General features: G+C 35.7%; 2 protein-coding genes across 6 annotated transcripts in view; one reads left to right on the forward strand and one right to left on the reverse strand.

Moving 5' to 3' along the window:
* The window catches only part of ACVR2A (activin A receptor type 2A), an 83180-nt gene extending 74362 nt beyond the window's left edge, over positions 1-8818 (forward strand). Inside the window, exons 9-11 of the mRNA XM_058548913.1 lie at positions 91-229; positions 3826-3956; positions 4918-8818. Coding sequence (XP_058404896.1) covers positions 91-229; positions 3826-3956; positions 4918-5112 — 465 coding nt within the window. The 3' untranslated portion in view covers positions 5113-8818. The remainder of the gene's footprint in view (positions 1-90; positions 230-3825; positions 3957-4917) is intronic.
* Positions 8819-11651: 2833 nt separating this feature from the next.
* Positions 11652-14254, reverse strand: part of ORC4 (origin recognition complex subunit 4) — an 81484-nt gene continuing 78881 nt past the window's right edge. For all 5 annotated transcript variants that reach the window (XM_058548915.1, XM_058548917.1, XM_058548918.1 and 2 more), the window contains one exon: positions 11652-12101. In XM_058548915.1, coding sequence (XP_058404898.1) covers positions 11913-12101 — 189 coding nt within the window. In that variant the 3' untranslated portion in view covers positions 11652-11912. The remainder of the gene's footprint in view (positions 12102-14254) is intronic.

Below are 14254 nucleotides of genomic sequence, written 5' to 3' on the forward strand. Positions count from 1 at the left end.
CAATTGGTTTTGATTCTTTTTACAAAATCATAAAATGTTAGTTCATAAAATTAATGAATGAGTACTGTTTGCTTTCAACATCTTTTTCAGGTTGGTACCCGGAGGTATATGGCTCCAGAGGTATTAGAGGGTGCTATAAACTTCCAAAGGGATGCATTTTTGAGGATAGATATGTACGCCATGGGATTAGTCCTGTGGGAACTGGCTTCTCGCTGTACTGCCGCAGATGGTAAGGGAAAAAATATTTTAAAAAAAGATATATATGCCTACTACACATATATGAAAAGGGATGATTACACTCAAAGGTAATATTTTAAAGTACAGTTGTTTTTTTTTTAAAATGGACTCCAAGAGGTGGTGGCTTAAAGAGAGTTCAGGAGGCAGGGGATAGGGCAGGCAGGAGAGGAAATGTCCTCATAGGTAGTGATTCTGTACCATTGCCACATGTTTTGCTGAGCACTTCGCATAACTTTAGCTTATTTCCTAAAACAACTTTGGAGGTAGTTATTGTCTCAGTTTTACAGATGAGGAATCTGAGGCTCAAATTTTAGGTAGAAATGAAGTAGCTTGCCTCAAGGTGGTAAGTATGATAAATGGTGAAACCTAGATTTGAAACTCTGATCCAGATATAGGGAAAGGGCTGCTACTTTAATTAGGTCGCATGAGTCCTGCCCCCGGGTTCTAAAGTCAACTCTTGTGGCTGGAGGAGATGCAAGTAGAGTTGGGGGACTTGGCCTCCCAGAACACTCAGGCTGAGTCTAGTCAGCACGCCCATGATGCCAACATATATCTAACTAACCAGATTGAATTGACAGTCTATCCTCCATGACACAGAACTAAGCGTGCATTTGGATATACCGCAGGTTGAATCCTGCCTCCTTAAAGCTTTTAAAATCTGATCGGATGTAGACATTATTGTGAACATTTCCTAGCACAGCACTTTGGTTCTAAAGGATTCTTATTCTTTGTTCTTGTTATTGAAGTCCTTGTTGAAGGATAAATATTTGCATTGATTGATTGATTATAAACCTGAATATTATATTCCCGGTGTGACAAAATTATAAGTAGTGTTCTAGGTACTCTGTCTGTAGTGCTCCTCATAAGGTCTCGACTCTCTTCAGTTATGTTACAGCACTTTTTTGGATGTGAGACTCTACAGACTTCCTGACTGTTAAACTCCCAAACAAATGTAAATTAGCTTGATCTGTTTTGTTTTGTTTTTTTTATTTTATTTTATAATTGCCTAAAATTTCCTGTGGATTGTGAAAGACCATAGAAGAAATTGTGCTGACTATTTAAAAATGTATAACCAACTTAACCTATGTTTATAAGAATATTTTATGAGTTCTGTAATAGTCGCTCAGTATAGGACAGACTACCTCTGTATATGAAATTGGATTTGGGGTACTGTGCTTTTAAAGGGAACTTAGTAGACACTGCTCAGGAATGGAGATCCATTCATTCTTCCAAGATTGGGCGTTTGGCATGGGAGTGGATCCAGAACGTAAGAAAGGTTGAAGCAATTTGGGTGCAAGTTTAGCTTACAAGTCTATAGGAAGAAGAGTAAGCTGTTCAGTGTATTTTGTCTCAAAGTGGAAGAGGAAGTACATTTATTATATGCATTTATGGAAGCAGAAGTAGGTCAGATAGCAGATGCTATAGGAAAATATATTTCATAAGAACTTTATTAATATATGAACTTTCCAAAGCAAACCATTGCATATGGTGTTATGGGAGATACACAAGGCTCTGCCCTTAAGTAATGTACAATCTAGTTAAGGTGATAAAATATATCCTGGACAGTTAACTGTAGAGTAAGGTAAGTGTAAATTGTTTAGCTGAGTGCCCGGCACATAGGTATTCAGTAAATGTTTTTAGATGAATGTAGTACCTGAGAAATGTAGGGGAGTGTTAATGGGAGTTTAGAAGAGTGAGAAATTGCTTTGTTTGTGGGGAGGAGTTATCAGGGAAGTTGTTACGGAAAAAGAAAAGGATGGATGCTGACATTTCTTAAATGCCTTGCATGTGCTATGAAATGCTTAATTACAGAGTCAGTCATTTCTGACTCTTAAGTCAGAAATTGGGAAAGAGGGGTTAGTGTGAACATTGCTAAAGTGAGTGTTTTAAAGTTTGTTGATGGCTGATTGTTGATGGTTCAATTCAGTGATTCCCAAACTTTAATGTGCATACCAAACTCCTGGGAATCTTGTTAAAATTTAGATTCTCACTCAGTTGGTCTGGATTGGGTCCTGATATTTACATTTCTTACAAGTTACCAGTCAGTGCCAGTGCTGCTGACCTGTGGACCACACTTTGAGTAGCAAGGATTGAATAGATACCTTAGAATGTCAGTACAGTCAGCCCTCCGTATCCGCCGGTTCCGTATTCGTGGATTCAACCAACTGCAGATCAAAAGGCCCAGGATGGTAGCGTTTGTACTGAATATGTACAGGCTTTTTTTCTTGTCATTATTGCCTAAACAATATAGTATAACAACTATTTACATAGCATTTACATTGTATTAGGTATTATAAGTAATCTAGAGATGATTTAAGGTAAGTATATGGGAGGATTGCATAAGTTAAATGCAAATACTATACCATTTTATATAAGGGACTTGAGCATCCGTGGATTTTGGTAATCTGCGGGGAGGTCTTGGAACCAATCCTCCCCACCCCCATACCAAAGGACAACTGTCCTCTAAGTCACTGGAAGTGCTCAAGCAGAGACTGAGTATCCAGGCATCAAGGATTCTTGCATTTAGAGAGGGTCGAGTTAGATAGCCTCCTTCATGATTTATTGTTCATAACTTATATTCTATCCAAGAGTGTTGGTGCATTTCCAGAGCTTGTACAGGGTTTACGTCTATATATGGACACATCTGATCACTGAAATTGCTCATTAGTCACTGGTTTCTTTCAAGGGGAGAAGGCACAGTGATTGAAAGCATAGACTTTAAAGCCATTCAGAGAGATGGATTCAAATTCCAACTCTGCCACTTAACAGCTATATGTCCTTGTGCAAATTTTGGAACTTTTTTGAGCTTTCTTATCTGTAAAATAGAGGTAATGCCACCTTCACTCTGTGAAGATAAAATGGAATTAAATAGTATATTTAAAGTTCCTGGTCAGGATAAGTGCTCATCAAATATTAGTTGTTATTAACTCCTACCTGCGTTTTCGTATTTGAGTGGGCCTAAGAAAAAAGGAATCATTTATGTTGAATAAATCCTCCTTGTCTGTGAAGGCACATTCTGACTTCTTGTTTGGAGAGTTTGTGATTTTTTAAAAACTAGCCTCTTTTGGGCAGCTCTTGTGAGGGCAGAGAAGAGGTGTGACTTGGAGGTACATAATTCCTCATGTGGAGCGTGTAAGGCGGTTTGGATGTGTCATAGAATAAAGATGGTTATAACAGATCGAACCCAAAGTCTTCAGAGATGGAAGCACCACAGTTTACAGTCCGATCTGGGTTCTAAGAGGAGTGGGTACCTTGAAGGGATATTATATCCTTGATTTGCAAATATCCGTGGTTCCCTGTGTCTTCTAAACGTATGGAGATAGGCATTCCTCATCCAGTAGATAAGAAAGCTCCTCACAAAGGCCTTAGTAGGATTACATACCAAGTCACAGACTTTTGATTTCCCCTAAATTAGAGTTTGGGTCACACTATGGTATAAGGACAGTTGAGGGTCCACTTCTTTCCTGTCATTATAGCATGTAACAGTTGGGAAAAGGTGATACAGAGTATGTTTTAGAAAGTTTGTTTCAGTTTGGAAGTCAGGAAGATTTGAATTAAAATGATTTTTTTTCTTTTTTTACATTTCAGGACCTGTAGATGAGTACATGTTGCCATTTGAGGAGGAAATTGGCCAGCATCCATCTCTTGAAGACATGCAGGAAGTTGTTGTGCATAAAAAAAAGAGGCCTGTTTTAAGAGATTATTGGCAGAAACACGCTGTAAGTTATACAGTTAGTTTTTCATTTGAAATTCCGATAAAAGGCTTTTCAGAGGAATGATTTATATCTCTGTACACTTCTATTTCTTCTAGGAGGATTTTCTGGGGGAGGTGATCTTCATACAGGGTATTCTTTAATACAGTTCTAGAATCAACAGAGTTAGGGCTATGTCTGTGTACTCATAAGGGAGATGGTGAAGTCAGAGAGCCTTAGGGGGCTCTTCACCTCTCTGGTCCTATACAGATGCGTATGTCTTCTATTGGGAAAGCTTCCCAGGGAAATGAGTGCCTGTGGATAGATGGGTAACTTTGCTGATCACCACCTTCCCATACAGTGCCATTTTAAAAAGTGAAGTATCCAGTTTTCTCCTCTCTGTGGGAGTTTGTTTTAGCCTTTTGATTTGTGATTGGAAAATTTTCAAGTTCTTAAGAATGCTCTAAAACCAGCGACTAGGTAGGCGAAGGATGGAACAGTATTGCCCTGGTTATTTTGCTCTTGATATAACTAGAAACATGGATAAAACCAGCTAGAGAATCTTCAGGGATGGCTTTCTAACCTTCTTTCTATTTAATTGCAAGATAGAAATGCTGATATTAACTAAGAAAACAATAAAAATTGGTAGACCTCCTTTAGCCTTGGTTTTGAATTCAATTCAAGGGTTAGCATTGAAATGACCTGGTTTCTGAACAATAGATGAGATTTTTGGAATTAAAAAAATTAATCACCTGCTGTGATAGTCTCCAGTGCTAAAAAAACCCCCTGATTTTTCTTAGTGCTTTTCTTCATGTTGCTGCACTCAGTAGATATTCAAAAGTGAATATTGACAAATAATGTCGAACTTCACTAATTTTGAAACTTTCTTTGACCCACAAAAATAGCAATTTCTTTATGGAAATTTTATTCTGTTTCCTAATAGAAAACAAAAATTGCTGTGGTGTTTGAATATTTTTTTTTTTTTTAGGGAATGGCAATGCTCTGTGAAACGATAGAAGAATGTTGGGATCATGATGCAGAAGCCAGGTTATCAGCTGGATGTGTAGGTGAAAGAATTACTCAGATGCAAAGACTAACAAATATCATTACCACAGAGGACATTGTAACAGTGGTTACGATGGTGACAAATGTTGACTTTCCTCCCAAAGAATCTAGTCTATGATGGTTGCATCATGTGTACACACTGAGAAACAGGACTCTGAACTGGAGCTGCTAAGCTAACAAAACTGCTTACAGTTTATTTTCTGTGTGAAATGAGTAAGATGTCTCTTGGACATGTTGGAAAGAAGACCCTCCTTTAAAATGTGGCTCTGGGAGACTTACATTACCTGTAGCAGAGACGTGAAGGACATGGGACTAAGAGAGAAGTTGCAGACTCTATAAAGAAACTTTTGAAAAAGTGTACATGAAGAATGTGGCCCTCTCCAAATCAAGGATCTTTTGGACCTGGCTAATCAAGTGTTTGAAAACTGACATCAGATTTCTTAATGTCTGTGAGAAGACACTAATTCCTTAAATGAACTACTGCTATTTTTTTTTAAATCAAAAACTTTTCATTTCAGATTTTAAAAAGGGTAACTTGTTTTTATTGCATTTGCTGTTGTGTTTCTATAAATGACTATTGTAATGCCGATATGACACAGCTTGTGAATGTTTAGTGTGCTGCTGTTCTGTGTACATAAACAAAGTCATCAAAGTGGGGTACAGTAAAGAGGCTTCCAAGCATTACTTTAACCTCCCTCAACAAGGTATACCTCAGTTCCATGGTTGCTAAATTATAAAATTGAGAACACTAACAAAATTTGAATAATAAATTGATCCATGTTTTGTAACAAGGTATTACAAATTCACTGTGTTATTTAAGAAAAAAAGGTAAGCTATGCTTAGTGCCAACAGTAAGTGGCCATTCGTAAAGCAGTGTTTTAGCTTTTCTTGTGCTAGCTTGTAATTTAAGGAAAAAAGAAGTGCTGTTTTTTGAAATGAAAAAATGGTGTCATTTCCCCCTTCTTCCCATGTTTTACAGCTTCATCTTATATCCAGTTCCCAAAATATTGCATACTTACCTAAGTATTTTTTTTAGGTGTGCTGTGTTTGGGGAATATTTGAAAATTTAAAGCATGATTTAAGTTTTTTTAAGTGAGCTGTGACACTGGAAAGCTCTTCATTTTTCTTTTAAAATAGATTTTTTTTCCTATTTATATATGTAAAATTGTAGTGTATTTCTTTTCACCAGTGTGTGGGACATTCTTTATCACTGTTTTAGGATCACCTCAGGAAGTGTCATTACTCAGAATTCCTCACTCTCTGCTTTGAGACTTGTAACTTTATCACTATATTTCTGCTTGGTGCCATCTTGTCAGAGTAATATTTGATGTCTGTGATATATAAAGAATTATCCTAGGATAGAGATTTTAAATTTTAAGCACAGATTTCAGATGTTACTGCTTTAAAACAAATCAGGGATAACAAGTTAAACTTATAACTTAAAAATATGCAATGACATTTAGAGGTAACCAGTGTTGATGTAGGTAACATAGCCTAGCCTCCTGCAAATTGCTTTCACAACTCTGATATTAATTTAGCATAGTTCATGCCTTATCCTTGATAAGAAAATGGAATTGATGGTAGGTAGGTGCCAAAGTGCTTTTCACAACAATATTACATTAGAATATAATTGGATTCTTCCTCAAATTTATACAGGCCAAAGTAAAACATTAATTTCCTGAATTTCTAGATTACTGACCAACAGCCAGTATTATACTATGTACTTTTGTCAGGTCATTTTAAAATCAATACATTAATTTTATAAAAGAACTTTTTACATGTCACTATCAGGAGCTCACTGTGAATGTGTTATCTTCAAATGGCTATTTAACCACAGAGTACACTACATTTTACATATAAATGCACTTAATCTCTGGGAATAATTATATTATTTATAAATAATACATAGGTCAACAGACTCTAAGCAGGGAGGGAAAGAAGAGTAATAGCATTGTTGTCTGTGTGCCACACACCATACAGAACTTTGTGCTCTTGGTCACATATGTATCCAAGGTTTCATTGTATTCCTAAGAATTTCCATTTCAATATTGAGTTCATCTCTTTATTCCAAAAAGTACTTGGCCTCTCAATTTCTTGATTTGGTTTTGCTTCTACTTCGAAACTAATTAAGAAGGGAAAATAATGAGAATGTTTGTACATGAAAATTGTTAATCTCTTTAATTTCTACCTGTTCTAAACATTTAATCCTGTTTCTATAAGTTAAATCAAATCGAAACAAAAACAAACAAGGAATATTATGATGAATGTTTGGCTTATGTGAGGACTAGACATAAATTTTGTAAGACCAGTTATTCACAAGATCAAGTTTTCTCTTCATGTTAGAAAAAATTTTTAGAAATCCTGGTTATTGTACTTAACTCTGGCTAACCAATTTTAAAACTTGTATCCTTTTGAGAACTATATTAATAGAAAAACACTTTTTATAAGCAGTAAATAAGAATGTTCCAGTGACTACCTGTCCTGATACCTAGTCTTGTTAAAACTTTCTTTTGCAGGGCATTGTCATGTTTGGTTTACAGTCAGTGCAGAGTGGGCAAGTTAACAAAAAGTTTGAGCTAGGGATACTGAAAAAAAGAAGGATCCAAGAATGAGAAAAATTACTTGTTTGGGGGTAAACTGAGACCCCAATAATTTTTTCCTCATGTGTATGGTGCTCCTGATGATTCATCTTGTATTTTGCCTTTCTGACACCCATCCGAACTGCTGCTCTAACGTATACTCTTTACCTTGCCCAGATCTCCGTGTAAGGAATGCTTTATGATCAACTGCCATAGGACTGATGGATTACCCAGTGTTTGGCTTTATTCGAAGTCTATGCCCTGCACAGCTCTTGTATGTATTTTAGATGCTAGGAAGTTTTTAGCATGTGATGTGTGATTCTTGTTTGAATGTGTATTACAGGTACCTTGTGAATTCCAGAACAGAGACTGTGCCTCACAATTGTTGGTCCCATGAACTCGCACTATCTTTCATGGCGATGTTTTGAAAATACAATCAGGAAAAAAGACCCAACAAGTTTGGAATTTAGAAATAGAATCATATATCATGAAATTGAAAAAGAATCTCTTCTTCCCCTTTTCCTCACTCCTACATAAAAGCTACATTTAAGTAAAATGCAGATGGTAGGGAAAAAAACCCTGGCCAGAGGATAGTTTAGTGGAATAAACTGATTACTGTTTGAAAAAAAATGCTTCACCAGATATTTTCCAGTTTCTCTTTTTTACCTTTTTAAAAAATTACTTTTTAGGAACATTTGGTATAATGTGCATAAAATTATTTACTGATTTATGGGCAAAATGATACAAGTAGCATCTTGATTGAACATCATTTACCTCAGATATTCAACCAGCAGTACATTTTTTATGCAGTCTCAACCCATATCCTATTTGTTACCTCTCAAAATATTGGTAAGCAATTATTTTAGCTTTATTCTGTATTTCTTGTCAGTGTTTTGGGCACAGGTTGTTGTACTACTGTCAAATTGTACTTGCTACTTTTTCTGCAAGTATTTAACAAAAAGCTAAAAAAAAAAAGCCCCATAAAACCCCACCTTGGATAAGTGATTGTTAAATATTGTACAAATAAAATGTATGCTAGCCCCATTCCATCCCCAAGTTAAATAAAAAAAATGAATTATGGTATGATTTGCATATGCAGTTTTTCTTTAGCTGTACATTCTTCTTAAAAAGGGGAATAATAGCTTTGTAATTTATAGTGAAGTTTACACCTTGAGATTTCTAAGAATGGGGATAGTAGTGAAAGAAGGGAGGTTTGTCAACTGTGGCATTTCCCTCCTTTGTTGTCTAAGCAGATTGTATTCCCACTAAAGTATATATGTTGGTCCTGCCAGTTTTAGGAAGCCAGAGGCTAGCTGGCATTAGTTACCTTGTCTTTTCATATGGCAATAGAAAAATGTGACTTTTCATCAAAGATAGGTATAAACTACACTTCTCAATTACATAACACTAGTTTACGAATTGAATGGAAGAATTCTGGTATTTTTCATTTGGTCATCAGTAAGAATAACATCAAGGAAACTAGCTTTCATTTTCATTTTTAATATTGCAAAGGCTTTTGTTTATCCTGTGGCTTTCAAAGAAAAAGAGGGTGGAAAAGCCCCACATTGTCCCATTGAGTGTCATAGTTCACACCAATGGATTCTCAGTTTTTTTAGGGTAAAGGTGAAGGAAGGGGCAACACTTAGGTTATGGTGGTTTGAAAGAACCTGCATTGCCTTCTAAAAAAAATGAAAATGCGAACCATGGTGGAATCTATATGGAATCTCTACAGAAAGACACAAATCATTTTCCACAGCGTGTTCTGCAAAACACTGATTCTTCAGCAAGTTACAAGTACATACAAGTTACAAGTACATACTCAACACATATGGCATTATGATGAGCAAGTTTGGACCAACAGGTTTTAATTCCTCAGAGCCATTAACATGCATGTGCATATGAATTGGAGTTGTTTTTTAATAAGATCCTGTTTTTGGTAGGGCATCTGGACAGATCACATGAGTAAAAACTGCACTGAAGCCTCCAACACTCTGCCTCACCTGCTTTTCAATCTGAAGAACCAAGGAGTTCATGAGTTTCTGATTGTGCTGTTAAAAGGCTATATTCCTCCTCTAGTAAATGAAGACAATATATTTAAGCCATATTTGTTTATATTACTCTTGAGAAAGTTTTTTACTAGGGCTTTGCAGATTTGATTTTTATTTTACTGATGATGATGGTTTAAGCAATTTAAGAGATGAAGTTAAAAATTCTGTAAGTACATTTTAGCATCTTTGTATTAGGGAATATGGAAAGGGAAACATCAACATTCTTCCCTCAGAAAATGCCTTTGGGATGGAGACATATAATTCATTTGTAAGACTTCTGCTAAACTATTTTTTATAATTTGTTTTATAACTGTTTCACTAAAAATTAAAACCCACCTTGCTACTTAGTTTTTTAATCTGTATGCCTCGATGTTGATGGATCTTTTGTAGCTCTTATGTAGCCAGGGAGGCAAATGAAGGCTCTCAGCCTTTTAGTGGCATCTTAAGCTAATAAAAATTTGCAATCCTCAAGTCAGTTCTTTAGGTGCTTTTACAGTCAGTGCCTTTAAGGGAGATAGTACTTCCCTGAAAAGAGATCATAAAAATTTTTTAAAGGGACTATTTTAGCTCCAGTGTAAAAGCCTTGCTTCTGGTAATAGTGAGGCTACCATGTTAAGTATTTTGGCAAAATATCCCCTAAAAACCTATACACCATCACATAGAACCAGTATGCAAGCCTTAGCTTTAATAAGACACTGCTGAAAAGTAAATGACAGTGATCCAAAGACTCAGAAGTCAGGGAAGAAACAGCTATGTATGCAAAAAAATAGGTTGTAACTACTGAAGAACTATGTTTATGCACAGAAATCTTATATTCCATTCTACATCCGATACTTCTTAAAAACCAGATAAATCATTTCTTAGAGCACACTTGACAAAATACGTGGTAAGGAACCCATTACTGAACTTCAGGTCTTACCAAGCAGGGGCTTTGGTGTCAATCAAACCTGAGTTGAATTCCAAGGTCTGTCAATTATTTCCTACCTGTGTGATTCTGGACACTGCCACTACTGTGTTAATTTTCTTATCTGTAAATAACAGTACCTAAATATCAGGGCTTTCAGTAGTTAAAAGGATTATAAACTGCATAAGGATAGGGACTCTGTCTTTTGTAAACCTTCCACGAAAACAACAGGCAATCAAATACTCTAGAATAAATGAAGTCACTAACACTTAACAAATGCTTATTAAATTTCATATTAAACATACCTCTATTAGTTCATGGATTCCTGAATTTATAAGGTGATGCTTTGACTAACATTTCTACATTCCTCTTAGGGAATCACTTTTTGATATAAACAGGTTTAATTCAGTCAACAGAACCAAACACTTCCCATTATTTGTGGGATTTCCTCAAGTGCCTGTTAAAAAAACAAATTCTGATCCTTTTGGCCTAGAATAGGCCCAAGAATCTGCATTTTTAAAAAATCCTACAAAGGATTCTTCTGTAGATGGTATTTTGAGAAGTCTGGAAGAAAATGTTCAAACTTTTGGCCTTTTTCTTCCATATGAACTATCTTCTAGCCAAACTGGTCAGTTTCCTGAACTAGAAGACCTGGGTCTGGGATAGAATCCAAAATTTCCCTGGGTACAAAAAAAAAAAATGCAAGGGCCAGCCCAGTGGTATAGTGGTTAAGTTTGCACGCTCCACTTCAGAGACCTGGGGTTTACAGGTTCAGATCCCAGGCGTGGACCCACGCACCGATCATCAAGCCACGCTGTGGCAGGTGTCCCACATATGAAGTAGAGGAAGATGGGCCTGGATGTTAGCCCAGGGCCAATCTTACTCAGCAAAAAGAGGAGGATTGGCAACAGATGTAAGATCAGGGCTAATCTTCCTGACCAAAAAAAAAAAAAAAAAAAATGCAGTACCTCCCACTGGACCAAAAGATTATCCATTACACCTTAACCCTTACCATTGTTTCTTTACTGCTTTGTTTAAGGTTTGTAAAAACATTTGGCTGCTAGGTTGAAATGAACTCTTCAAATGTACCACATAAATACTTCACAAGTACTGAATAAGCATATGGTTCAATCCCTAAAATAGTCACATTTATTGTTTTGAACTGCTACTTACAACATAATCTAAATCCCTGGAATTATAAATCATGTAACTGCTCATGATTCAAATGCAAGACACAGCCAAGATACTACATGTGCAACAGTCCCCCATAAATACAAAAATACATGTTTACAAATATAAAAAATGTAATAACATATCTTATTAAAGGACAATAGCTTTTAGTTCTTTACAGAAGTATGCCTGAAACTCCATAAGCCACTGATTATATTCATAACCAGCTCAGTGAGGATGTTGCCCACTGTCTAACATCTGTAGGACAGTTGGGGTATTTCTGCAAAGCATTCATAATTTGAGTATTATCCAAAAGTAGTTTCATCAGCTGGTACTCTCTCTGTGCATTTACTGAAGTTCTTTCCATGGGCCTTATTAATTCTAATTGTTGTAAGTGTTCAAAAGCCTGCAAGATGAAAGAAATAGTTTAGGTTGAATAGGGAAAGTAAAGTAATAACATTAACCCAGAGAACAGTTAGGGTTTTGGTCAGGTGTGGAATAGAATGTCAGGAAACAAATCTTAATAGAAATCAATAGAGTTCAAAAATAATTCATCAACCTCATAAAAACTTCACATATCAGGTGAAGCAGTGTCAATATACAGTTTTCCGTCCTTGCATTGTTGAATGTAAATAGGGCAAACTTTAACTCAGTCTGCACAATATGGTTTTTGTCCCTAACCTCATTCTATATCATATCTTCTCCTAGTACTTAAGTTAACCAAGGGTTTCCAGTTCTCTATAAAAACCCAAGATCAGATAAGACCAGTACTTTGTGACTAATTACCTAGGTTACTCAAATTTGCATTTATATTTTGTTTCTACCTTTGTAAGACTTTGCTGTGTAAAAGTTTAATACAGCTGCAAAAAAAGAGGGAGGCAGGAAAGACCCCTAGGAGTACCACGCCTGTTCAGCTGATCCTATAAATAAATGATTCAGCAGATTGGTACGGGCATGGAGGAGAGAGGACAGGCTCCTGTTTGCCCAAGAAGTCTGATGGCCACAACCTGTCAGAAAGTCCCTTTCTTCCATCCTCCCCACCTTCACAGAGTTCTTTACTGTCTGCTTCCTCTTACCTCTAATATGCATGTATTATGTCTTTTCTAACCTTGATTATTGTTTTAGGTATTTTATTAGGATATGAAAGAAAAGAAACCATGAAATACTAACCAATAAATATTGACACACTGAAAGATTCCTGAGCTTTCTATTTTTACAGACTCATTGTGAAAAATATCATTGGAATATATTCTTTATGTATCATAAAAATTCTTCTGATGAAAAGAGAAATAGCTCAAACACCATTCATTTCTGAAAATGAGAAAATACCGGAGGCTGCAGATATTGGGGCTGAATAAAGTAGAGGAAATTTAAAACATTTCTAGGCAGCAAAATACTTTCTTATTTAAAATGTAGACATGAGCAGCTGCAAATAACTCATAAGAATTTAAATGCTCAGGTAACTCTGTTCACTCATACAACTCCCACAAACTATGACTATCAGACAGATATGAATGTTAGGAAGAGGGGAAAAAACCAACCTTCGGTATGCTAAATAATTTTCCTGTTTTGAAGAAATGGTAATGCCCTGGACTCACATTTTTTGGTTGCTCCATGAAATAATATTCTGACTACTAGGGCCTATAAGGGATGTTAACGGACCTATATGGGTCCTTGCTTAAAAAAGAAAAAAAGATATTTCTTCCCCTAAAGTCCTCTACAGCTGTACTGTCCAACAAAGCAAGCACTAGCCACATAGGACTACTGAGCATTTGAAATGTGGGACTCGATTTTAAATTTTATTTAATTTTCATTAAGTTTAATTTAAAAACTGACACTGGAGTCAATTAGAAAATTTTAAGTATTTTTGGAACAATTTCAGAATGTTAATCTACTTCTTCAGCTAAAGTTTTTATGGAATCTAAAGAGAAAGTATTTCAGTGAATATTTAGTGAGTTAAGACGTGCTTTAAGTGTTAACACACACTGAATTTCAAAGACAACACACAAAAAAAGGAAAATACTTTATTAATAATTTTCTATATTGATTATCGATAGAGATGTTTTTGGTATATCAGGTTAAATAAAATTTACTAAAGTTAATTTCACCTATTTAAAATTTTTTTACTTTTTTGTTGCTACTAGAAAATCTAAAATACGGCTCACATTATATTTCTAGTGGAGAATGGTACACTAGAATAAAGTTTCTCAAGTTTTAAAACTCATGCCTCACCCAACCCCTAATAAAACTTTCTCTGTATATCATTACCAGCCAGTGAGATTTTGTCCTTTAGTTTCTTAATGGTTCATATCTGCATTTTTGTTTCTTTTTACTGCTGAGATTATCAAGTCAACCCTTGGGTTGTAAAGGGGTAGTTATATTGATGTATTTGATAGACTGCAATGAATAGTTCCTTTTCAGGATGCAAGTGCTAGGAACAGACAGTAGAGGACAGTATACTTCCACAAACTAACAGAACTGGCTGCTTTCTTCAGAATTACTGTAATACACTTAGATTTTTGTCTTTTGAAAGAAAATTCCTATGATAAATACCTAATG

Source organism: Diceros bicornis, chromosome 10 (genome assembly GCF_020826845.1).
Source record: "Diceros bicornis minor isolate mBicDic1 chromosome 10, mDicBic1.mat.cur, whole genome shotgun sequence".
NCBI lineage: Eukaryota > Metazoa > Chordata > Mammalia > Perissodactyla > Rhinocerotidae > Diceros > Diceros bicornis.